The 27,542-nt window shown below is 42.1% G+C and overlaps 1 protein-coding gene across 19 annotated transcripts in view; it reads right to left on the bottom strand.

Moving 5' to 3' along the window:
* Nucleotides 1-27,542, bottom strand: part of grip1 (glutamate receptor interacting protein 1) — an 89,514-nt gene that overhangs the window by 11,028 nt on the left and 50,944 nt on the right. For 5 of the 19 annotated variants that reach the window (XM_078165036.1, XM_078165039.1, XM_078165041.1 and 2 more), the window contains exons 2-15: nt 16,458-16,538; nt 11,685-11,820; nt 9,579-9,724; nt 9,156-9,239; nt 9,002-9,077; nt 8,759-8,904; nt 7,682-7,829; nt 6,936-7,105; nt 5,507-5,644; nt 5,238-5,387; nt 4,911-5,097; nt 3,947-4,092; nt 815-895; nt 363-432 (exon numbers count right to left, since the gene is read on the bottom strand). In XM_078165036.1, the coding sequence (XP_078021162.1) occupies nt 363-432; nt 815-895; nt 3,947-4,092; nt 4,911-5,097; nt 5,238-5,387; nt 5,507-5,644; nt 6,936-7,105; nt 7,682-7,829; nt 8,759-8,904; nt 9,002-9,077; nt 9,156-9,239; nt 9,579-9,724; nt 11,685-11,820; nt 16,458-16,538 (1,759 nt within the window). Of the gene's footprint in view, nt 1-362; nt 433-814; nt 896-3,946; nt 4,093-4,910; nt 5,098-5,237; nt 5,388-5,506; nt 5,645-6,935; nt 7,106-7,681; nt 7,830-8,758; nt 8,905-9,001; nt 9,078-9,155; nt 9,240-9,578; nt 9,725-11,684; nt 11,851-16,457; nt 16,539-26,526; nt 26,751-27,542 lie in introns of those variants that run through there. The other 14 variants (XM_078165033.1, XM_078165025.1, XM_078165029.1 and 11 more) reach the window with 7 other exon arrangements.

The raw sequence follows: 27,542 nt of genomic DNA, 5'->3' as shown, positions 1-27,542 counted from the left end.
TGTTCACAGTGATCAAACAAACTAGACTTTGGGGTCACGTGTGCTCTGAGCCCAGGTCTCTTCTGTGAAATCCCCCGAAACACCGACCACTCCTGAATACCATCGCAGAGCTCGACTGTAACTGTAGATGATGTGTGTTGATATTTGGCAGCCGAGGACACGCCCACAGTTTGGTAGTAAAAGGGCGTCGACAGCTTGGGATGCCGAAAAGAGAGCTAAAGGTTTTGCAAAGATCAGTGCTGTCTGTAGCGTCACTGTCGGCCGCCATATATGACGGACACGCTGTGACTCGTACTACTCGATGTCACTGGGCGATGACTGTGTGAGTGTGCTGCACCTTTAATGTGTGTGTGTGTGTGTACCTGTGTGCAACGCTGCCTTTCTTGATGTCAGAGATGATCAGAGGATCACCTGGTTTCCTGTTGGACGGAGCTGCAGACAGACAGAGAGACAGACAGAGAGACAGAGAACGTGTTACAGATGATTTCACACAGACAGAAAAGTTGAAACAGAAAACAGTAAATAATTCAGTGTGTTTACTCGTCCTCTACTCCACATGATTAAATGTTAAAAGGAAAAATGAAATCAAAGCAGGTCGTTTAATATTGAACCGACAAATGTGTCTCACAGCGTGGCGACAGGAAGCAGTGATGTCATCACTCTTCAGAAATAAAACTTTCATCAGCACATGTGATGTCACTCTGAGTTAGAGGTAGGATCAGACAACAACACTGTGACGAGCGCATCTGAAGAGCACGCTGGTGTGTTCATATAAAGTATTTATGAATGACTTCCTGTTTGTGTGTTTACTTACAGCTGATGGTGATTCCCAGCTCCACTCCGGGTTTCTTCGGGAGCTTCACGTGAAACGTTCCTGAACTGGGAATCACCGACTCTGAGACACAGAGACAGTTTCAGTTATTCTTCTTGAAAAAGCATTTCAGGTCGTTGTTTACTGAGGTCGCCATGTTGCACCGCCGTGTCTCTGCAGTTTCACATCAGCCGCCGCCGTTAGCAGACCCTCCATGATGAGTGTGTCGGGAAAATGCTGATTTTTTTAAAGCGTGAAACTGCTTTATTTAGTGTTTTTACCGGTTTAAATCACCTGGAGCCTCATTTATAAACACTGCGTACACACAAAAAGGGCTTGAAATGTTCGTACGCCACTTTCTAAGCGTTAATTATAGGCATGTAACGATATGAATTTTGTGGTGTCGTGATGAAATAAATTCTCAATACCGTCGTGGGAATGCCACGGTAGTTATATAGCTGCGTTCTCCTACAGAGCCGGTAATATGACTGTGCGACTACATTCCCCATAATCCTTTGCATGCAACTGCGCGCGCAGGTGAGAGCAGCTCAGCCTCTCAGCCTCTCAGACTCCGACTCTGACCCGTGCGTGACCGGAGGAAACAGTGAATAAAAGTAAGGAGTTTGATTGTTCTCCTCTGTGGATTTTCTCCGCGACCATAGCGAGAAGCCACACATATCACGTGAAACAGCGGAATCGTGGCTTTCCGACAAGACCACACAATGTTTTCACAACGAAAAAAAATGATAAAGTTACAGTTAAATGAAAACAAAACAGAGGTTGTCCTGTTCGGTCGTCCTGGTGTGGTTCAGGTCCTTGCCAGCTCCCTGGGCCCACTAGCACCTCACATGAGATCCCATGCTAGGAATCTTGGTGTGATTATTGATGGTGCTTTTAAGCTAGACAAACAGGTCAGCTCAGTGGTCAAGTCTAGCTTTTTTCAGCTGAGGCTTTTAGCCAAAGTTAAACTCTATCTAAGCCAGAAAGACCTCGAAACAGTTATCCATGCTTTTATTACCTCTCACTTAGATTATTGCAACTCCCTGCACGTCTGCATTGAGCAGTCAGAGCTTAACCACCTGCAGCTTGTTCAGAATGCAGCAGCTTGTCTCCTGACTGGGACAAAGAAACACGAGCACATAACTCCGGTGCTCTCTTCACTTCACTGGCTTCTGGTTAGGTACAGGATTGATTTTAAGATTCTTTTATCTGTTTTTAAGTCTCTGAATGAGCTGGCTCCAGAATACCTATCTGACCTTGTTGTGTTGCATCGGCCCCCCAGAGCCCTCAGATCAGCGAATCAGATGGTCTTGAATGTTCCTCGATCACTCTTAAAAACTAGAGGAGATCGAGCCTTTGCAGTCGCGGCTCCCACTCTGTGGAACGCATTACTGTTGACTGTGTGGACTGCGAATAGCCTCTCCACTTTTAAATCACTGATTAAGACTCACTTGTTCACCTCGGCCTTTGGTTGAGTACAGTCACCTCTATTGGGTCTTTTATCTTTGTTATATTTCACTGTATAAACGTTTTTTGTGTGGTGTTCTTGCTTATTTAAATGTAAAGCACTTTGGTTGGCCGTATAAATAAAGCTGACATTGACATTGACACTAAAATAATGTGTAACAAAGCTTTCATACAGCTCTGCACACACATTACTTTTGGATGGATTACTCGCGAATGCAGGGTCGCACAGAAATGCCACGCATATCACATGAAAACGCAGGAGCAGAGCTTTCCTCTCCTCAACTCCTGTTCTGAGAAAGTGTTAGGGTCTCCTTGATGTCAGGATTGTCAACCTGGCGCGAACAAACTGAGTGAATGTGTGTTTTTGAGTTTTTCTATGACTTCCAGGGAAATGGGTGGGCTTCATTTATTTTGGTTTTCTTTTACACACATCTCTACCCACCTCTCTCTCTCTATCTCTCTCTCTCTCTCTCTGTATCTGTGTATTATTTCTAATTTGTTAATTGTGTTGTTGTTGCAGGGTCTGATTGTTCTAAGTTCTGTATATTTGATGAATATTAAGACGACTCTATCCTCATAATTTGATGTCATTCAGACGACTCTTCTAGTAATAGTACTACGCTACCTTTGTTCAGAGTAGGTTAAAAAATACTGAATGTTTCCATTTTCATATTCTGTCACTACAGTTTTAATTGACATGACTTTGTTATGGCACTTTAATGTCTGCCTGCCTAGCAGTAACAGAGGGGAAATGAAAGCACATGTTCAACTGTGTGTTGATTTGTTTATGATACGCTTCCAAGTTAAAGATAACATGCTGTACAATGTACACGCACTATTTTTGAATAAAATAGCTATTCTTAACAATAAATTTTCTCTTTTTTTCCCCTTGTATAAATATCGTGATAATATCGTATCGTGGACTCTTTATCGTGATAATATCGTATCGTGCGTTTCTGGTATCGTTACATCCCTAGTGTGCACACATTTCCTCTTTTGTAAGTGCGCAAACATTTAGTGTGGATTCTCTGCAGAGTTTTATAAATGAGGCCCCTGGTCTGTTTGTTCTGGAGAGGAAGAGACGTCTGTGGATAATTCAGCTCCTGGTAAAAACCTCCTGAACGTCTGGATCAATAATAAGGTGAGGAGCCAGGCTGGTGTCCACATACTTTTGGCCACAAAGTTGCTGATGTCAGTGGATCTGTTTCCTGTGTACCTCATACAGTAGGTCCTTCACTGTGTGTGTGTGTGTGTGTGTGTGTGTGTGTGAGTCACTGGTAACAACATGTTTTACTGCGCTCAGGCGTGGGAGGACAGATTACAGTGAGACACCAGAGAAGAAGTAAACACAGACTGGACGTCAGTCAGCTGAAACAGGACGCCAGACGCCAGACTGTCGGCTCGTCTCACAACAGATTTAACGTCGTAAACAAAAACTAAGACAAAAAATATATCCGCCACAAACGAGAAACTGAGACCAAAAACAAAACGACCTCTGTAAACAAGAAGTTTTGACGAAACTTTACGAGTTTCTTTAACGACAGACTGAAGTTAACTCAGTGTCAGTTTTTCCACGGTATCAAAACTTGAACCAAATATCGATATTTTCAGATGTATCGTATTGAAGTTAAAAGTTTCAGTATCGTGACATCATCAGCGTGACGTTACCTGCCACGTCGAACTCGATCTCCAGTGTGAGCTGAGCCGTGATGGACGAGTCTCTGAGCAGCTGATTGGTTTCTTCCAGAGTCGAGTCTTCAGTAGGAACTCCATTTATGGACAAAATCCTGTCGCCGATCTGCAGGATACCACACCTGCAACACACACACACACACTTCCTCTTTATGTCTTACTTCCTTTATTTGTTCTATTTTATTGTTTCATTAATTATTCATTTAAATATTTGAATATCTGTTAAAACATCTTCTGAGTGCAGCATCCAGTGGAATAAAGACAATAAACCTTAAATTTTACAGGATAAATAGACATTTTTAAAAGTATATTAACAAGGAAACAATGGTAAAATAAAATTAAAATATATTTAGAAAATTAACCAAAACTATGATATAAAAAAACATAACAAAGATAAAATAAAAATTTTATAAAATACAAAATAAAAATAATTACTAAAAGAAATAAAATACAATTAAATTCAACAAAAATATTCACCATAATAAAATAAATATAATTTAATATACTACTTTAATCTAAAACACAGTTGATTTGATTTATTTGACATTTTAAAACAAATATATAATTTAGGTTATACATACGCTACACTAAATAAATGCTAAATTAAAACGCTGAGAAAAAGAAAATAAAGTTATATAAAGAACTTATTTCCATTGTGGTTCTTGTGTGATATTTCAATGATAACAAATAACATTTATTATTTATTTTCTAATTTTATTTATTAACGTATAAATTATTTTAATTCTTTATTTTATTATTATTATTTTATTATTATTTAGCTTCCCTCTTTTTAAAACACTCTTCTCTTTTTTATTTTTTATTTGTAGACCCTTTTCAGCTGCATTTGATGTGAGTGAAAGAAGCTACAGACAGTAAATTATAAAATTATTATTATTATCATTAGCAGCAGTATCACTGTGCATAACTTTGGTCTCGTTACCTCTCAGCTGGGCTGTCGGGGTCGATGTAAGCGATGAGCGGCGGTGAAGAGAGCGTTTCCGTGGCGAAGACTCCACCCTGCAGCTGCAGGCCGAAGCCCATGATGCCATCGCCTAGCAACGTCACCTCCGTGGTTTCCGTGTGAACGACCTGACCGGCGAGACCCACAGTGCTGGACGCCAGCGACACTGACAGAGAGACAAACGGAGGCGAGACAGACGGTTAATAAACATCAAGTTCGTTTAGTGTTGTTTGTTTTTAATGTCGGACTGAAGGTCAGTACTGACACCACTACAGTCAGAGGTCAGAGGTCAGAGGTCAGACTCACAGGAACTCTTGAAGTCCTTCTTCTTGGCCTTCCTCCTCATCAGCGTGCCCCGTGGACTCGTGGGATACATGTTCCTGGGCAGAGTGCTCATGTTGAGGGACGAGAGACTGTAGGCCGACATGGAGCCGGGAGAGAACGAGTGGCTGAGAGCTGCAGAGACAGAGAGACGACAGTGATGATGACGATGATGATGAAGAGAGGAGGTCTCACTCTGACTACAAAACGTCACACTACAGGAAGAGAGAGAAAGACAGAGAGGCGGGACGTACGGGGGTTGTTTGTATGGCGGTTGTGCGACCTGGCAGCTGATTGGTCGGGGTGGTACGTGTTGTAGTGGTAGGGGGGGAGGATAGGGGCGGAGCCTCCAGTCTCCCAGGGGAGGGGGCGGGGACTACGCTGCACCTTGACTGCACACACACGGACACACAGACACAGAGGAGGGTGTTAAGGTTAAGACAGGAGGAAAGGTCAAAGGTCAAAGGTCAGACAGCTGCATCACAGCTTTATAAAAGATTATATCTCATTCATGTAATCTTTTATGTGTTATTCTAGTAAGTAGCTGTGATGCATTCAGGGCCCCATGTGTGCAGGAAACATTACGATCCTTTACCACAGTAAAAATACTCTGTTACAGATAAAAAAAAAACTGCATTAATTATTTCCTCAGGTGTTATGACATCATCACTCAGAGTTGATCACAGACTTGTCTCTAAAACCTGGAGTCAGATTCCTGGTCGTGTAGTTCACACCTACTCGGCCGATGAGGCTGATTCTGAGATCTGATGCTTTTCATTCAGCAGTTTTGCTCCTGTGACCTTTCCAAACACACACACACAGACTGTGATATCACTGGGGATATTTACAAAGCACACTCATTATGTTTGTTAACCATTCTTTCTTATTTGGCAGAGAAATGTATTTTATCATCGTCCCGTCTGCTGAACAGATTGCTGCCCTTCTGCTGTTGGATAAACAGGCTTATGATGTGAATCCTCCTCTGCATATTGTTTGTATTACAAGATACTTAGGAAAAAGACCCAAAATATAATGTGACTGATCGTCTGTTGGACTGTTTAGGTTTACTGTAAGGTTCAAAAAGCCCTGAAGACATTTAAATTTAATTATCACTTCTTGGTTAAGACTTAAATATGAACATGAATATCTGGTCTGCATTTCTACCATGTCGTGGTGCTTTCAGGGCCAGTCGGGCCTAATGTTATGTGTGTTTTTACCTTGTTGTGGTGCGTTCAGGGCCTCTAGGGCCTGGTGTCGTGTGTGTGTGTGTGTGTTTATACCATGCTGTAGTGTGCTCAGGGCCTGTTGTGTGTATTTACACCATCCCATGGTGCGTTCAGGGCCGGTCAGGGCCTAACATTGCGTGTTTATACCTTGCTGTGGTGCGTTCAGGGCCAGTCAGGGCCTAATGTTGTGTGTGTTAATAACATGTGGTGGTGCGTTCAGGGCCTGTTGAGTCTGGTGTATGTGTTTATACTGTACTGTGGTGCACTCAGGGCTGGTCAAGCCTGAATGTCATTCATACCATGCTGTGGTGCATTTAGGGCCTGTCGGGCCCGATGTGTGTGTTAATACCGTGCTGTGGTGCATTCAGGTCCGGTCGGGCCTGGTGTTGTGTGTGTGTGTTAATACTGAGTTGTGGTGCATTCAGGGCCGGTTGGGCCTGGTGTTGTGTGTTAATACCGTGCTGTGGTGCGTTCAGGGCCGGTCGGGCCTGGTGTTGTGGCAGGATCTCCATGCGGACGGTCTGACAGGAGGCAGAGAGCAGCTGAGTGGCTTCAGCCAGAGAACAAAACTCCATCGACTTCCCGTCAACAGACAGAATGTGATCTCCTGCGTGAAGAGCCCCACACCTGGACACACACACACACACACACACACACACACACACACACACGTCATCAAATATATTTACAGTAGTCCTCACAGTTTCTCTAAAACTCTGACAGTCGTTCTGAAACAAAATACATTTTATTAACTGATTAAACTTACTAAAGGGGAGTGTACGGAGTCAAGTAAAGATCAAAAGGATTTTGATCTTTTAAAATTATGTTCATAAATAATTTCATAACCTGTTTCTGTACAACAGAAAACATTTGATTTAATGTATGCGCAAATTATATAAACAATTACACACAGAAAAAAAGCTGCTCTGTGAACATCTGAGTACGACATCAAAGGAAACTCCCATCAGCGCCAAAATGTGCACGTTAAATCTAATATTAACATAAATATCAGCACTCTGTCTATACTGCTGTCAGATCCACCGGCGTTGCGTACATATAGCTACATTAATCATCTCGTATACTGTAACAATACAAATTTAAAAGCCTTTTAAATCTTAATAATCAAAATTTGCATTTAAATGTGTGCTGAGGAACAAACAGTCAGTGTCAGATGTCAGATGTCAGAGGTCAGAAGTCAGGTACCTGTCTGCTATGCTGGCTGGTTTGACCTTGTCAATGATGATGACCTGCTTGCTGCAGAACATTGAGGTGGACAGAGCCACGCCCAGACTGGAGCCTGTCGCCTTGGCAACCTCTACCAGCAGCGGCCCCGACGCCGTGGCGACAGAGTCTGAAACGACAAAAATACACAACTTTTTTATGTGTTTACAGTAAAATACTTCATTATGGAGTTCCTCAGGGTTCAGTTTTTGATCCTCTTTTATTCAATCTTAAAGTGACTTTAAACCAGATCACATTATTCATATTATTCATATTTACAGTCATTATTACGCAGACGATACTCAACTTTACATCATCACTTTATTATAACAGCTACCATCAAGTTCAGAAATTGATTCAGTACATTGATCAGATTATGACCAGACGTCCAAAAATCTTTAACACAATAAAGCAATAAAACAGATGTCAGTGTTTTTGGTGCTCAGTCATGCTGTTTTTACAGATTTTATTTAATTCATCTAAATTACCTCAAAATTTACTTTCATATATTTCCATTTTCTGTTCATTCTTCTCAAGTTTGTTTTCAATTTCTTCTAAAATTGAAATGTTTGTTAAGAAAGATAAAACTTGTGTATAAATTGTGTAAATAAATTTACCTTTTAAAGACTGATGGCACAATTTATTATTTAATTATAATCGTTTATTGTTGTTAAAATTAATTTAAAAAAAAAAAATTTGCTCCAATTGAATAAAATACGACACTGACTGGAATAGCAAGTGTTTAAAATTATCAATCAATTAAATTATCAACAGTATAATAGGGTTAGGGAATAATCAATTGTCCAAACTGTCCAAAACACAACAATATTAATACTTTCATAATACAAAACAAAGAAAAGTTGCAAATCCTAAAAAATTTAAAAAACTGGAATCATAAACATTTTGGGTATTTATTCTTGAAACATGAGCCAATTAAATATTTATCAAAACAGCTGCTGATCTAAAGGAGTAAAAAAAAGCCATTTTTTTAGTTTAACTCAACTTTAAACTCCAAATATTGATGACAGTTTGAGTTTTAACCACAGAGTTTAAACTGACCCATCACCGAGACGTCGTACTCGAGCAGCAGCGTGGCTTCCTGCCCGCACTGCTTCAGGATGCTCATGGCCTCAGCTAGTGTGCTGCCATGGAGACGAATCCCGTCGATACTTAGCAACCGGTCACCCGGCTTCACGGTTCCTTCCCTGGAGACAGAGAGAGTGGACAGTTTTCAGTGTCTACAGCAGCTCCCAAGGGACAAAACACCCTTCAGAACAGACAGAGAGGGCAGAGGTCACCCACCTGTCGGCTGGACCGCCTGGCCTGATGGTTGTTATGACGATCGGGCGTGACTTGTTCCTGTCTTCATGGGTTCCACCTGCAAACACACGTCATGTATTTATGTCTAACACACACACACACACACACACACACACACACACTGAGCTTGACTCACCTCTGATGACGAAGCCGAAGCTGTTTCCTTCTTTGTGAAGCGTGACTTCTACGTTCTTAAACATGACGCCTGAGCCCTGCACTGCTGCAACACACGACAGCACCAACACATCAACATCACCTCTGATCTCCACCACACTTAGTACACTCTCAGTACAGGGGTCGAGGAAGTATTCAGATCCTTTACTGAAGTAACTCACTGAAAATACTCCAGAACAAGTAAGGGTCCTGCATTTAAACCAATTATTAAGTAAACGCATGTACAGCTCAGTAAAATGTTAAAATGTTAGTGTTCTCCTGTCGTATCTGATGTTTATATTTACCAATATTTAAGTACCTTGAATACAGTACTCGAGTACATGTACTTAGTTACATTCCACCACAGCCCCGACTGTCTCTAGTACTACTACCTGGCAATACTTACAGACAGGTGGCAGTTCGTACTCGACCTCCAGGACGACCCGCTCCCCGACGTTCTTCAGCAGACTGATGATCTCATCGTGTCTGAACTTGGCCAGGTTGATGCCGTTAACGGCTCGGATGTAGTCGCCCACGTTCAGCTGGTCGCTCCTGGACAAGCAGTCAAAACGTCAGCTCTAAATTTTAAGTTAACTTTGTGAGAGACAAGCAGGGTGAGGCTCGACTCGAGCTGAGGCTGAAAAACTCCACAGAGTGGACGCTGGTGCTGGGTCTCTGTCATCTCTAGCCTCTAACCTGGGACTAGAAACAGGAGTGAACACATGTAGTTTGGGATCAGAGCCATGAGTAACATCAGAAAAGTTGGAGTGGATTCTAAAATGAACCAGCAGCCAGTGAAAGGAAGAGGCAATGTGGTCACGTCTCCTTTAATTCTTTTATCCTTGAGAGAGAAGAACTCAAGCAAGAATATGTAGTCTGCACAGGTCGAGATAAAAGCACTGATCCAGGTTAGCAGAGGATGATAAAGACACATTTTTAAGTGGATAAAACAGGACAGATGAATCACTTGGGCTGTTAAATCGGCCAAAAGCACATTACTGCATGCAGATATATCAGTATTGTAAAGAAATTCCAAAGATATGTTTGAAATAGTTGACAAAGTTTAGCTGGTTTCAAACCTCTACCAGTTGCTCCTGAGGGTTATGAAGCTCCACTAGATAATGGCTTTACCAGTTAAAGGGATGGTTTGGATCTTTTGAAGTTGGGTTGGGTGAGTTACTTATTCATAGTCAGTGTATTACCTACAGTAGATGGCGGTTGGCACGCCCACAGTTTGGAGAAGCAGCGTATTTTCACCGCCTTACTGTTCTGTCAGACAGCGATTTCCAACTGGGAATGAGCAGCTAGTAGCAAGAGGGAAACACAAACCTGACAGACACTGTAAAGATGAGCAACTGGGGAGACAAGGAATTGCGCACCCTCCTTGTCCTCGCAAACGAAGAGGCCATTAACCGTCAGATGACGGGGACGGTGAAGAACAGGCCGACTTACGAGAGAATCACCGAAGGACTGACCAGCCGCGGCTTCCCTCCCACGTCACTGTTTACGTCACACACTGAGCTACACGTTTTGTTACTTGCTCACGCCCCCCATTGCCCCGAAAAAGGCACATTCTGTATAAACAAAAGTAGGTAGGCGGCATTTTGCTGCACTCCCCGATTTTGTTTTTATACTGCCAATGCTGAAAAAAAACTGATTGGGCTTTCCTGCAAATTTGCACAACTCCTGTTTAAAAGGGCTTAAGATTATTTGGTAGTTAAACTTTGCGGCGTTGCCAATGACAGCAAACAAATTTAAATTAAATTAAATTAAATTCAATATTTACCCCTCAGACTTTTTCCTTTTGGATTTTGAATCCACAGCTATCCGAGCAAGGGAGACTCAAGACTACTGTAGCCATCACTGGTGATGTTTGTAGCGGAAACGGCGCCAGGCCACAGACGTATGATGCACATTTTAGTTGACGAAATGTAAAAACTTTTTTTTTTCATGAGACGTAGGAGTCACTTTAGGCCTACAACAATAAATGAAAATTAAAATGTTCCAACAAAATAACAGTTATTCATTTCCATATCAGTTTCTGTCAAAGCCACACGGGTCCACTGGAGACGGGCTAAAGAGTCATATACAGCCCCGGAGCCGCAGGTTGCTGACCCCTGCCCTAACTGGTTCTGAAGCAGTATCAGTTCCTATTACTGGTTTACCCATTAATCTAACTAGTTCTGAACCTTCACCAGTTCCTTTAAACAGTTTCTGAAGCCCGTTCTGGATCCAAGTTTCTCTATTTGTTCCTTTAAACAGTTTAAAACTCTGTAATTATAATGACATCCTGCTCAGTGTAAAACTTGCTTTAATAACATTTATATAAGAAGCAGATATGTGGGATTTAAATCAATCACTATCACATAAACAGACAGCTGCAATGTGATTTTAAAATGATAAAAATGTCTTTGCATTTCCGAGCTTATCTGCTGGAGCCAGAACACACAACAGAAATAGATCCAGTGCAGATTAAAACACAATAAAAAGAAAAACCAGAGACGACTGTTACCTGGCGGCGATGCCTCCCTGTCGCAGGTTTGAAACCTGGGGCTTCCCATCTTTGTCGATGCCGCCTGAGACCGTCAGCCCGAGCGTCGTCCCCTCCTTCTTCATCAGCTCCACCACCGAGCAGCCCCGAAACTCTTCTACATCACACAAGGACAGGTGGACTCTATCTGCCATAAAACCATTTTACTGCACTTCCACTTTTATTTCTTCCATCTGTCCCTCTGTTCTGTCTCTGCGCTCCGACTCCAGAGCTTCCTCCCCTCAGCAGACAGAAATAAAATAATAATCTGGGAAAAGAAGTGAAGTCATCCTCGATTCTGTCGTCCATCTATATTTTATCAAACGTCTGAAATATTTAACAGCGGCAGAGACGGATAGAGAGAGGGGAGATATTTCAGAGCGGACCTGCTACAATCTGATGTGAGCGGCCCTCAGGTGATGAAGCAGGAAGCACGATTTCATTAAAATGTTGTATTTTAATATTAACCAGGCAGACCGCCACCCTCTTTCGTTCAGACAGGATTAAGAAGCCTGATCTTTGCCAGTGACCATCACTGTCTTCTTCTCCTCCCTCATCTTCCTCCTCCAAAGAGGATTTACAGAGAGCGTCAGTGTCCTTTTCAACTTCCCTAAAACGTCAGCTCTGACTCTGACTCAGAAAATCCTCTGTTCTGATCAAATGTTAGATGAACCAGTTTCCTGCAGCAGCGGGGGAGAAACTTTCTGAAAGTGTAACTTCACAAAGTGTCATTTAACTTCAGACTGAGAGAGGCTGAGCTACAACAAAGCTTCTCTCTGAGGAAAAGAGCAGCATGATTTCAGACGTTACTATAAATGTGAAATAGATTCTCCTCAGACTAAATAAAGACTGTTTGTGTCTGCAGAGCGTCACGTCTGTCGGCACATTTCAACTCTACTACGAGGACCATCAGTCGGGTTTCTCTTTTGTTGGCACGGTTTCAAAGCTTGATCAGTTCCTGTTTGTAGCTCTGAAGCTCTGCAGCTTTCCTCTAACTGGGTCTAGACCTATACTGGTTCTACTAACTGGTTCTAAAGCTTACTAATCTCTTCTCACTACTGATTTAGTTTAGAGGCTCTAGCAGCAGCTCTAACTGGCTCCAAACCTTAACCAGTTCCTCACACTGGTTTTGAAGCTCTGCCAATTTCTACCTGATTCCAACACTCTACCACTTCCTCCAACTGGTTATAGACCATTACCAGTTCCTCCTACTGGTTCTGAATCTCCACTGAATCCTTAGAATGGTCTAAAGCTCTTCCAGTTCATCCAACTGGTTTTGGACTTCAACCAGTTTCTTTTAATGTTTAGAGCTTTCTATGAGTGTCTGGCTCCAAACCTCAAGCAGTTCTCTTAACTGGTTCTGAAGCTCCATCACTTCCTGTATGTAGCACGGAAGCTTTACAGCTTTCTTCAAACTGGCTCCAGACCTTCACCATTCCCGCTAACTGGTTCCAAAGCTCTACCACTTCATCCATCAACTGGTTCCAAAGCTCTACCACTTCATCCATCAACTGGTTCCAAAGCTCTACCACTTCATCCATCAACTGGTTCCAAAGCTCTACCACTTAATCCATTAACTGGTTCCAAAGCTCTACCACTTCATCCATCAACTGGTTCCAAAGCTCTACCACTTCATCCATCAACTGGTTCCAAAGCTCTACCACTTCATCCATTAACTGGTTCCAGAGCTCTACCACTTCATCCATCAACTGGTTCCAAAGCTCTACCACTTCATCCATCAACTGGTTCCAAAGCTTTACCACTTCATCCATCAACTGGTCCCAAAGCTCTAACACTTCATCCATCAACTGGTTCCAAAGCTCTACCACTTAATCCATTAACTGGTTCCAAAGCTCTAACACTTCATCCATCAACTGGTTCCAAAGCTCTACCACTCAATCCATTAACTGGTTCCAAAGCTCTACCACTTAATCCATTAACTGGTTCCAAAGCTCTAACACTTCATCCATCAACTGGTTCCAAAGCTCTACCACTTCATCCATCAACTGGTTCCAAAGCTTTACCACTTCATCCATCAACTGGTCCCAAAGCTCTAACACTTCATCCATCAACTGGTTCCAAAGCTCTACCACTTAATCCATTAACTGGTTCCAAAGCTCTAACACTTCATCCATCAACTGGTTCCAAAGCTCTACCACTCAATCCATTAACTGGTTCCAAAGCTCTACCACTTAATCCATTAACTGGTTCCAAAGCTCTAACACTTCATCCATCAACTGGTTCCAAAGCTCTACCACTTAATCCATTAACTGGTTCCAAAGCTCTAACACTTCATCCATCAACTGGTTCCAAAGCTCTACCACTTAATCCATTAACTGGTTCCAAAGCTCTACCACTTAATCCATTAACTGGTTCCAAAGCTCTACCAGTTAATCCATTAACTGGTTCCAAAGCTCTACCACTCAATCCATTAACTGGTTCCAAAGCTCTACCACTTAATCCATTAACTGGTTCCAAAGCTCTAACACTTCATCCATCAACTGGTTCCAAAGCTCTACCACTTAATCCATTAACTGGTTCCAAAGCTCTAACACTTCATCCATCAACTGGTTCCAAAGCTCTACCACTTAATCCATTAACTGGTTCCAAAGCTCTAACACTTCATCCATCAACTGGTTCCAAAGCTCTACCACTTAATCCATTAACTGGTTCCAAAGCTCTACCACTTCATCCATCAACTGGTTCCAAAGCTCTACCACTCAATCCATTAACTGGTTCCAGAGCTCTACCAGTCCATCAATCAACTGTTTTGACAGACAGTTTTGTTCTGAGCTGGACTTATTACAGGTAGAGTTTTAAACTGTTTCCTTGAGCTGGATTTAAACCTCTTCTTCTTCCTGTTAACACTTTGAAATCAATAAAGGTTCTGAACCAGTTAAAGGAAATGGTGAAACTTGAGATCCAGTTAGAGGAACTGTTACCAGATCCAGTGATGGAAGCTTCACAACTAGTTAAAGGAACTGGTGGAGCTTCAAATTCCAGTTGATGAAGGTTAAAAGCCACCGACACAAACTAGATCTGATCTTTAGGACCCTTCAAAGCAACTGGTACAGCTTCTGAACAAGTTAAAGGGTAATTTCCTATTTTCCCATGTTTTTGTGTCTAAGTGACTAATAGGAACAACAGTTTTTTAAATGTGTCCAGTGTTGAGAGAGAGCGCTGCACAGGTAACAGGTTGCAATAAAGCCACTTGGGGCATGTTCCCAACGTGGGTGTCCGTCCACTAACAGTGTTTGTTTTTGTCACTGACAGGCTCAGACTGTTATAGAGTGCGCCAGTAAACCCGGAACTCCGTTAGCGCTTTTAGCACTTACGGTTCTCTCGTCTAAAAGTCAATACGTTTTTTGAATGGGATTTTGGTAAAATGCCTCAAATAAGGTCTGTGGTTAACAAAAGCTTAAGTGAGTTTCAGGTTTTGTTCTACAACATAAAACACGTCAGTAAATACCCTACTTGTGAATTTTGAAGCTTTTACGTGTCGTAAAAAAGGCGGTTGCTAACAAGTTGCTCAATACGACTACAAACCCTGTCGGGGACATTAAACGTCATCACCCCCGAACAGGCGAGAGTGCTGGCAGTCCGCCATTACAGCTTCTTATTTAGCTTAAACAGTCCGATTTCCCCATTATACAATGTTTTTAAAATAAAGCGGCCGAAATCAGTTGAAAGCTTAGTGGCGGTGACGTCAAGAGTCATGCGACCGTGGAGTAGTCATGTGGACTACATGACTACTCTAACGTTAGCTTTTCACTTCTGGCGATCGCATTTAAGCTTCAAATGCGGTATGAAAGGTGTTCATATGTGAAGATTATCTCGCTGAACAAAACCTGTAAGTATCATAATCTTGTGTTAGCCACAGAGCTTATTTTCTGACATAATCCAAAACACAATGCAAAAATCACATTCACTTTCTCTTCTGGGAACCAGCACGATGCTAAACTTCCGGGTTTTGACGTCAGCCCTGGCACACTCTATTCTAAGTGATAACATTATGAAAGGATCCCTACAGCCTGTCAGTGGTTTTATTGCAACCTGTTTCTTCGCTGCAGACTGCAGCCTCTCTTTCAACACTGGACACATTTCAAAAACTGTTGTTCCCTTTAGTCACTTAGACACAAAAACATGGAAAACAGGGTCCAGGTTGGACAATACAAAAGTTACCCCCTATGTAGTTCAAAACCTCTGCTACTGCTCCTTCAAACTTTTTAATTGGCCCTGCAGGTTTACAGCTCCTTGTGCCAACACTTCTTATAATTGGTTTGAAAAATCCAACACTTCTTATCAGCTGTTCCCATTCCTCTTATGTTTATTAATCCCTGAAGAAACAGACGCTTGAAGGTTGTCCATCACTGTAACAGCTCTCTACTATATCTGACGGTGTTTGAACAGCTGACCCAGGTCACTGATGTAATGTTTACTTGTTGTCACAGAAATATTGGAAGATTGTGATTGCAGCAGTGTGATAGTTGTAAGTAGGCCACCAGCTCCAGGTGGGAGGAGATAAATTGCGACTGCAAGCATCTTCCTGCAGGTCACACTGATGGAAAACATCAGCTAACTGTTAGTGTGTGTTCTATTTTCAGAGCTGTTATCTTCATCAGTTATTGGCTCTGCTGGTGGAACCACACGGAGCAGAACCAACAGAGAGCAGAGACAGAGAGGAGCAGATAGGAGAGATCACAAAGAATAAAACAAAGTAGAACATAAGAGAATAATAAAAGCTCTGCGGGTTACCTGGTATACTCTGTCTCCTGATGGCCAGCGCTCCATCTGGAGGTCTCGACCCGGCAGAGTGTTTGGTGTACGGCCCCTCATCTGAAACACAAACAAACACATATTATTGTACCAGTTCTTTTAACCAGTTCTGATGCCAAACCATTTCCTGTTACTGGTTCCAAACCTCTTTCAGTTTCTAGTAATGGCTCTGAGCTCATCTAAGAAGTTCTGAAGCTTTACAAATTTCTCTTAACTGGTTTTGACGTGCAACTGGTTCTTGTCGTTCTCAAACTCCAGAACTAATTGGCTTCGAGGCTCTAGCAGTGGCTCTAACTGGCTCCAAACCTCCATCACATCCTTAAAATGGTACCGAGCTATTCCAGTTCTTTAAACTGGTTCCAAAGCTCTACTAATTTTTCAAACTGGTTTTGAAGCTTTACCAGTTTCTTTACTGGTTCTGAAGCTTTCCAGTTCCTGTATGTAGCTCTGAAGCACCATCTCTTCCTCTTACTAGTTCCAGACCTTTACCAGTTCCTTCAACTGGTTCCAAGCTTGACCAGTTCCACTAATTCCGAAGCTCCACCAGTTCCTGTTTGTAGCTCCACAGCTCTCTTCAACTGGATGAACTCTACCAGTTCATCCAATTGGTTTTGGACTTCTACCAGTTTTTTTTATACGTTAAGAGCTTTCAATGAGTGTCCATAACTGGCTCCAAACCTCAATCAGTTCTCTTAACTGGTTTTGACGCTCCACCAGTTCCTGTTTTTAGCTCTGAACCTTCACAGCTTTCTCCTTACTGGGTCCAAACCATTACCATTTTCGCTACCTGGTTCTGAAGCTCGACCCTGTCTTCTAACTGGCTCCAAATCTCAACCAGTTCCTTTAACTGGTTTTGAAGCTCTACTAGTTTCTCTAACTGGTTCTCAAACTCCACCACTCCTTCCAACTGGCTACAGACCAATTGGAATAAGTGGTTTCTGAACTTGGAGTTCCTTTCATTGGTTTAGAGGCTCAAGCAGTGACTCGTCAAACTTCAACCAGTTTTGTCAACTGGCTCAAACTCAAATTAACAATTAACATCATGACTTCTGTGTTAACAGACAAACCTCGACAGACAGAAACATCTACTCTTGTGTCCCATAATGCATCTGTACTCACCATCATCATCAGACACCGCAGAGCTTCCACCACAAAAATACATCTCAGATCTTATTTACAAACCACTGTGATCACTAAATTAGCACGTTAGCATCCCGTGCTTCAGATGCTTCTCGTTAGCCTCTAACAAAGCTGTGAAACCTGAAAACTGAATTTCAGTGACCAGAGTCTGGTTCTCAGTGTGAAGCTGCTGCTCGGAGGTCTGTACAGTCAGCCTGCTCTCATGAATAAAGAATCTACTGCCAGAGGGATGACCTCATCAGTACAGCGACCAATCCCTGTGGAGAACACTGTGGTCTATCTGAGTCTGGACCAATCTCAGCAGTCCATAGGGAGACCCCATGGTGATGTCATCACAGGGCTGAGAGGGCAGAGGCGGGGCTGATCCACGGACCATGACATCAGATCAATTTGGATGCATTTGTTTGATTGGACACAACTTCTAATTAGATGATTTATGTTGTTGGAAGTTACGAGAAGGGAAATGTGTGGTAATAAAATAAAGTCCACAGTTTCCCCAGTGAACTGTTGAGACCTCTTACACCTACTTTTAATGGTTCCTGGGAAAATAATAACTATAAACTGGATGAAAGTGCTCTCACCACACCAAACTCTACGGATTTAAAGGCTGAAAGAATTCAGAGGCTTTTTCATATGTTTTTCTATGAAAAGCAGTGCACCCAAATTTGTACACATCCCATATATTTTGAAAAGCTGCAATTATGTGACAAAAAATCGGACTTGTGTTCAGATCTGTGTGAACTTTGAGTGATTGTGAATAATGTTAAGGTACGTTCTCAACATGTTTCTTTTCCTATGCCTAATCATAGTACCTTTTATTGCCTAAACCTAACCTCCATGACTTTACGTTAATCACATGACTGTACATTAAGGACATAACGTCATTCATAGGGCACAAAAAAGTAGCATATCATACGACCTGTTGTGCATGCATATTTCGTGCGATATCATATGAACAATCATAGCAGTCACCCGCACAATGTCATCAGACTCACTTTCTTGTTTCTGGTTATAAAGACATAGACATGTGCGACTTGAATGTCTCACATTTACCAACAAAAAATACTGCTAAACATCACACAAGGCCATTCTCAGATGTTCTGCATGGGGGCAGATGTAAACTGTTTTGATTCAACAAGAACTTTCTAATAGGAAACACCCCAGCAGATCGGCTGAAACACGTCGACAACAAACGAGACAAGTCATCATGTCAGAGGCTGTTAAATGCAGATCTGAAATCCATGTGAGTTAGATTAAATATGCAGTGGTGACGTCAGTGTGGTACAAATCACAAACTGAGAACAGTGGAGTTTTATCCTCACTGGAACAAGTTGTCTTCAGTTTTTGATAAATTATTCAAAGAAATTGTCACTATTTTTGCATTTTCATTGCAAATAAAGGTCTAAGAACGTTGCAACATGCATCACAATTTTTAGAGAAGCTGTTGTGAAATCAGGCCTTTCGGCTTCAACAGTCCTGCCCCAAAAAAGTCCCCGAAATCCTTTAGAGACTCGTACAGAGAACCACTCAATTGCAAGTGCATTAGCTAACGTTATGCTGTGGACGTCAGGTGTCCGAAATAGAGCTGCAACTAAGGATATCTTTAACATTGATTAATCTGCTAATATTTTCACAATTAATCATTTAGTCTATTAAAAAAAAGTGAAGAATGCGAATCACAATTTCCCCAAAGTGACGTCTTCTTCTGTCCAACCAACAGTAAACCCAAAGACTCTTCATTTACTGTCATAAATGCAAAGCAAATTCTCAACCTGAAGTTGGGACGAGGAACTGTTGGACATTTTTGCTTTTAAAATGACTAAAACGATTATGCCAATGTCAAAACATTTAGGAATTTCTGTTCTTACGATCAACTTATCAATTAATCATGCGCTTCCTTCTGCAGAGCGGTGATGTATAAACAAACAAAATAGCAACCGCACCAACGTTTGTCTGGACTGGACTGATGACGAGGTGGAGTTGCTTTAGATTTACTGCAGCAACTCCACCTTGTCGTCGGTCCAGTCCAACCAAACGAACGTGTGTCTGGACCGACGACGAGGTGGAGTTGCTGCAGTAAATCTAAAGCAACTCCACCTTGTCGTCGGTCCAGTCCAACCAAACGAACGTGTGTCTGGACTGACGACGAGGTGGAGTTGCTGCAGTAAATCTACACTTTGCTGGGGAAGCGTTGATGAATTCAACAGGGTGAGCAGCACAATCAGAGGTCGGAAGTCTGCCATTGTTGTTGTGAGGTCGACTTTCTTGCACATGCAACTCAAGTTTACTATTTTCGGTTGAAATCTTTGTCGTATATACAGGACCTTAATTTTCGGTGGAATGTATTAAACAGGAGCATTCATGACAGTCTAGTTGTGAACGGTTTGAAAGTGCGTGTCTCGTGTTTTCGTTTTTTCATTTCTTCTCGGTGTGTGAAGACCATCATAGAGGATTCATCAAACCGTTAGGCGAGTGTCTCTGTGTGTAAATCAGCAGGAAGACGATCACTCTGAATCCTCCTGAATCAGCTTCATGTTTGATCTGCTCACAGTTCAGTGTTGAGTCTATTTCTGGTCTTCTGTTTGCTTCTATTTTATGTCGTTCTGCTCTATTCTAATCTGCTCTACATCTATTCTCCTCTGTTTGGTTCCAGCAGCTGAGCTCCCACACACACACACACACACACACACACACACACACACACACACACACAACCATAGCTAACTGAAGATGAAAGCGGAGCCTCCTCCACATGTAGGACAGCAGCATCTCTCTCTTGCAGCTACAGTACATACTGTATATACACACATATATATATAATACTATAGACTACACACTGTGGTCTGTTATATCGTGTATAAATAGTTCCTGTTACTGAGCGACAATTGTTTAAACAAGGTCACACTTTCAGCGGTGGAGGAAGAATTCAGACACTGCAGTGAAAGTGCGAATACAGCCTTGTGTAAATGTTTAAACACTCTGGAACAAGTAAAGGTCTATTATCATGAAAGTGTAGGTCAAGTATTAAAAGTATAAAAAGCTCCTAAATCGGTCGAGTTGTGGGAAAAATCACAGTATTTGCCGTCAGGACCCCGCCCCACTCTGGAGCGGTCTGCCCGAGAAAATCAGGTCGGCAGAGTCAGCGATCTCAAGTCTCTTCTTAAAACGGACTTTTATCAGTTGTTTTAAAAGTTGTTATTTTCGTGTCTTGTGTGTTTTAATTATTAACATGTAAATCACTTTGTAACTCATTTTTGAAATGTGCTTTATATTCTTCGTTTTAATGGATCGCATCTAACATGAGTTTAGATTTTCTGACGTTACGTGCTGCCTGCAGGTTTATCCAACACTCTGATGTGGTCTTGTTCCTCTACGTCCGATAGATTGATCACTTCCTGCTCTCAATCTGAATTTCGTGGGTCATAATGGTCAAGTGACTGCAAACAAGCTAACGGCTCAAGAACCAGATGTGCTGCGTTCAGTGTTTTTAGCCAAACGTTGAATGAATAAATAAAGACAAATAATAAATACACAGAATTCTGGGCTGTCAGACAAAAGTGTTGAATTTATAACTTCAATACCTTGAAGAATAGTGATGTTAGATGTGTTTGATATCACAGGGAAAATTGAGACTGAGAGCAAAAAGATTTATCCATCCATTTTCAACTGCTTAGCCGAGGCTGGGCTGTGAGGGCAGCGGGCCAGACGTCCCTCCTGGAGGACCCCAAGGAGTTCCCAGGCCAGATGAGATATATAATCCCTCCTGTGTGTTCTGGGTCTGCCCCGGGGCCTCCTACCAGTGGGACGTGCCTCTACGTTTCTCTTCCTAAACCAACCTCTGTAACTTTATGGCGATTACATAACTGTACATCAAGGATGAAAGGACATTTGTTGTGTCCAAATTCGTAGGATATCCAGTTTATGCTGGAGCGCACTCTGACACAAACTGGAGCTTTCATAAATTGGGAGCGCCAGAGCAGCGCACTCTCAGGGTGGCAGAGCGCACTCTGGACACTCTGTCTGTGGCGGCGGGCATACCACAATGAGGAAATACAATCTGCAGCTCGAGCAACAGCCCCAGAGCGAGTGAAAATCTGCTGGATGATGCGTTTCGCTGGCAAATGAGCAGGAAGATCTGTGCACATTATCATGACACAGAGCCGGTCTAACACTTCAACCTGCAAGTCTGGTGGTCGAGCTCCAGAGGAAGCTGAACGTGGAGGCCGGAGTCATGAAGAGAAAACACTTCCTCCTCTGCAGACAGCTGGTGTTTCACAGCCACGAGCTGAAATGTGTTTTTACTTGTATATTTAATATCCACTGAGAGTTAGTGTGACACAGCGATGATCCATTTTTAATTATCAGACTTTAATTAACAGGACAAACAAGTGTAAGTGTAAAAACTGTGAAAAAACTCACACTAAAAAAAACAGCAGCTAAAAAAAGAAAGAACAAAAACGGCAGCGCAAAGAACATCTTAAAATACGCCACATTTATATTTGTGAGGAATCAGAGTTCCATTTAACACGACTTTATACACCTACTGCTCCACATCTGAGGCTAATGTCCATTTATTTACTACATCTATCTATCTGATAAGTTTCTTTCCAGATTCAGATCATAAATATAAAATATAAACTAATAAATGGTGATGTATTATCACAGATGAATCCACCCAGCTGTATATAAAGTCATTAAAATGAGCTCTGTCTTCACCAGCTGCAACATTAAAGTGATGAACACATTAATGTATCAATAAATATAATCCAATAACATAATATATATTATTCTGAAATGGGCCAATCTGCATGATGAGCACTTTATCTTTTGATGCTAATATTTCTACACTTTAACTTGGGTAAGATTTTGAATGCACGTCTTTTACCTGCTACTTTTATTTAAAGGGATAGTGCACCCAAAAATGAAAATTCAGCCATTATCTACTCACCCATATGCCGAGGGAGGCTCAGGTGAAGTTTTAGAGTCCTCACATCACTTGCAGAGATCCAAGGGGAGAGGAGGTAGCAACACAACTCCACCTAATGGAGGCTGACGGCGCCCCAGATTCAAACGTCCAAAAACACATCATTGAAACCACAAAATATCTCCATACTGCTCGTCCGTAGTGATCCAAGTGTCCTGAAGCCCCGACATAAAAAGTTGTTTGGAAAAACCTCATTTGAACTCTGTTTTTAGCCTCATTGGAGCCTGTATCTCCACAAGTGATGTGAGGACTCTAAAACTTCACCTGAGCCTCCCTCGGCATATGGGTGAGTAGATAATGGCTGAATTTTCATTTCTGGGTGCACTATCCCTTTAACAACAAGAAATTAATGATATTAAAGTGTTTGATTAACTGTATGATTTTAAACTTGTGGGATGCCGTAGTTAGCCCGTTAGCTCCCACAGCTCATGCGTACAGCCCCGCCCACACCTCTTTGTTTCCTGTCCCACCTGCATCTGACGATCACAGATCACATATTAAACGTTTCCCATCTCTGAACAGCAGCTTCATGTAAAAAGGCCTGTGTGGAGTAAATGTGTGCAGATGAAAGACTGCTGCTGTGTGATGATGAAATGAAGCTCACATGTCTGACCGGAGGGAACATGGAGATGATCAGTTATTGGATTTATTTGGACTGGAACTAACACTTTTTCACTAACTAACGCTTAATTATCTCCCGCAGGAAGCCTGAAGGGACCGAACGTCATACAGTCGTGTGTGTTCATTCGTGCATCTGTCTGTCTGTCTGTCCAGAGCTAATCTTGCATACGACTCAAAGGTCCAGTGATCGAGCGCTTCCCAAATCTGTTTAACTCATATCTGTGCATGTGCGTGATCTCTCTCTCTCTGTGTCATAGTTTAGATCAGTAAATTTCACCCCAGTTGGTCGGACAGTCGTGGACCGTCTTCCCACACTGCATATTGTTTCCAGGAAGTTACAATATGTGACTAATATTTCACATTAAACTACATTATTCAAACACTCAAATTCAGAGTTTTATTGTGACTCTATGTGCCTTTGTAGATTTTAGTAAAGTAGCTTCAACATCAAACTCAATCAAACAGCAGCTAAACCTCCTCTTGAACCAGCCTGATGGGACGAACATGGAAAATATTAATATCTAGAAGAAGAATCTGCCTCTGCTTTACAAACAGCTGTCTGACCTTCAACGTCAGAGGTCACCTGAACCAAAACACACAGCGCTGCTCAGCTGGAGCCTCACAAGCACAAATACTGACTGTTAAAGAGTCACAAATAACAACAAGTGTTAGAGGAGGAGAATCTTTCAGTTGTGACGTTTATGTGTCAGCTGAAATGATCGGTTACTTTACAAAGGTTTAAAATCTAAATAGATCGGATTATACAGCATGCTTCATTGTTCTAGATTTCAGAAGGTGAAGTAGTTAGAGCAGCTCATACAACATTAAAATACAAACTAGTAAAGTGCCCTCAGTAGAGTTCACATCTCCACCAGGCAGCCGCTGAGCTGATCTCGTAACTCCAGCAGACTACACACACCTTGTCTGACTGAAACAGCCACAAATCCTTCATCCATGTTCATAACTGGACTTTAAACAGCCTGCAGACGACAAATGCAGGTCTACAAAATCAGACAGGCCGACCACTTTGCCTCTGAAAGACTCCCAGTGTGGTATGACAGAACGAAACCGCAGGTGCACCCGGTGGAATTGTCCCTCCCGGCTTCCTTACAGTCAACATGGTGGTGAAGATAACACAAACATTCATCTCATATAGTGTCTAACTTTAGTGGATCATATCTGGATGGAATTAATCTGCAGATGCTCCGGTTCAAAATGAGACCAAACTTTTCTACACGTGTTGTCGAGCCACGACGAAGGCCAAACGAGTCCTGCAACAGACGATATGTAAAGTATGTTGCTTTTACCTACGATGATTTCTGGAAAACTTGTGGCCCCAACTGGCCGTTTGGGGCTGGTGACGGTACAAAACAGTCAATAAAACAGGTTTTTCAACTGTAATAATTCACCGTGTCCACCAGTAAGCAGTCATAAATGTGTACATGAAATATTAGGCTGATTGGTCCAGTAGTTTGTGAGATCAGTTCGTCTGCCACACAACATCACAGATGTTATTCCAAGTTTCATTTTGGAGCTATTTTTGAACAATAATGGGATCAAACATCCAAACAATAGCCATTAAACGTCTCAGTGTTTGCTGGGAGCTTTTTTACGAAAGCAACAATAAAGACAGTGTTTATTTTGTTTTTAATGAGTAGCGGTAAATATTTTGGTTCAAAACAAAATGTGGTTACAATTTAGGATGAACATGATGATTGCTGACCCTTCACGAGCCCCCTCAGAGGCTGGACCCCAGAGAGCTTTCCCCTTGTTTCCCTTCTGATACTACTAGACCAATCAGCCTAATAGTTTGTGTGCAAATGTATGACTTTATGCGCAGGACCTCTGATGGTCGCAGTGAATCACAATATTTGAAAAACCTGTTTTAGTGAGTGGACTGCTACTTTGTACTTTTACTGTAGGGTTGCATGATCATATCGGCACGCCATCGGTATCGGCCGATATTGGTTTTGAAATGAACTCTAGAATCGGCTGACATGCTTTTTCTTATTTTGCACAATGAATGAATATTACATTCACTGAAAAGTGTTTCATGTCTCCATCTGCTGGGGCTGTCACAATAAGAGTATGTACGTATAATTCCACTACAGAAGAGACTTTATGATGTCCAAAATTAGGTGGGAAAAATGGGTATATATCGATATCTTTATTGGTTATCAGCCGAATTAGTTGTTACGTATCGGCATATTGGATATTGGCAAAAAGTCCAATATCGTGCATCCCTTTTTTACTCTAGATAGATAGATAGATAGATCTTTCCATGTCCACAAAGCCCTGGTAGAGCTCAGTGCAATTAAACAATTAAAAAAGGGGCAAATAAATATAAACTACAAACATTATTAAACACAAACAATTATAGAGACATAATCGATTCTACTGTAGCCTGATAAAATATGTATAGTGCAATAAAAGTACTGAGCTTGTGCTCCATCTCCAGTCAGTGCACACTGAGGGTTTGAGGGGACAGTGCAATAAATATGATAAAAAGTGAAAATGTCATCAACACATTAATGTACCAATAATTATAATCCAATAATATATATATATATATATATATATATATATATATATATTATTCTGACATGGGCCACTCTGCATGATGTGTACTTCTACTGCTGGTACTTTAAGAACATTTTGATGCTGATACTTTTGAAATAAGATTCTGAATCTAGGACTTTTACTTGGTTTTTACTACTGAACGTCTTCCACCTCTGGTACAGCAGTATTTTTACTGTGTGCTGCCTCAGAGTCAGGATACTTCGCTCACGATGCTTTACAGTGCTTCAGAAGGGAAAAACAAACACCTGAAGCTTCAGACTTCCAGAGGAACATTTCAGAAACATGAACACACACACACACACACACACACACACACACACAGTTTGGTGCGTGTGCCCTGGTTTCTCTGCTGTAAATACACACCATGAATATTACATTCATTAAAAGAAGATCCAGAGCTCTCTGTGTCTGCAGCAACCTGCAGCCATCGACTGAATGAATCCATCAGGAGATCATTTTCCACGCCACACACACACACACTTAAACACACATGCACGCTCACACACACACGCACACACACGCACACAGCTGGCTGTGCTCATAAACAACCAGCTCTCTCTTCTCAATGTCAGCAGTTTACGCCAAATGCCGCTAGACCACACGCACACACATATGTATGTTCCACATGCGAACATGCTAAGCCCTCCATCACATGCACACACACACACACACTCACACACACACTCTCTGTCTCTCTCCCAGTCTGTCTCTGTGTGTCTCTACCTTTGTTCACCCTGCGCAGGATCTGGCAGCGACATTTAAACGACACGGCGATCATGGTGAAGCCGAGCCGAGCGTCGCCTCCCCCCCCAGCGCCATGCAGATGCAGCCGCCACAAACTACACCTCCTCTTACTCCTTCTTCCTCCTCCTCCTCCTCCTCCTCTTCCTCAGTGAGTGACCGTGTGATGGACGACCTCCTTCAAACAGAAACCATCATGGAGACGCTTCCTGAGGCTCGGCTGACGAGGGACAGAGGGAGGGAGAGGAGAGGAGAGGAAGAGCGCTGCAGATGTGAAGCTCCTCCATGAAATGAGGCAGCGGAGGAGGGAGGGAGGGAGGGAGGGAGGAGGCAGAGTCTGCGCAGATGGGAGGATGAAGAGGAGGAGGAGGAGGAGTGGGTGATGGAAAGGCAGAGGGAGGAGGGAGGCTGCTGGTTTGTAATGTGTTTCTGTGCAGCTGGATGGATGGAGGGATGAAGGAAAGGAAGTGGAGATAAATGAAAGGATGATGTAATGAATAAGATGAAAGGATGAATGTAAAGAATTCATGAGGGTAACAAAAAAGAAGAGAGGAATCAGCCAGGGAAGGAGGAAAGAAGAGAGGAAACGAATCTGAGGGGGAGAAGGAAGGAGGAAATAAAAGAAATAAAAGGGGGAAAAGCAAAGGAAGAAAGGAAAGAAAGAAATTTAACAAAAGGGAGGGAGAAGGAAAAATAAAATTAAGGAAAGAAAGAAATCTGAAAGAAAGAAGGAAGGATGAATGTAGGAAAGAAATATCAAAAGAAGAAATAGAGGAAATATCAAGGAATAAAAGAAATACAAAAAGAAGAAATGAAAGGAGACAGAAGGAAGAGCAAAGGAAGGGTGGAGAGAAGAAAGGATGGTAGAAAATAAAAAGGAAGAGAGAAAGATGGAGAGAATGAAGGGAAGATGCAAAGGAAGGAAGGACAAAAGAAAATTAAAAAGAAAAAGGGAAAGATGGAGGGAATAAAGGGAAGAGGGAAAGAGCGAAAGGAAG

The sequence above is a fragment of the Epinephelus lanceolatus genome, chromosome 23, assembly GCF_041903045.1.
Source record: "Epinephelus lanceolatus isolate andai-2023 chromosome 23, ASM4190304v1, whole genome shotgun sequence".
Classification (NCBI taxonomy): Eukaryota; Metazoa; Chordata; class Actinopteri; order Perciformes; family Serranidae; genus Epinephelus; species Epinephelus lanceolatus.
This window is presented reverse-complemented; position numbering and strand designations above follow the sequence as displayed.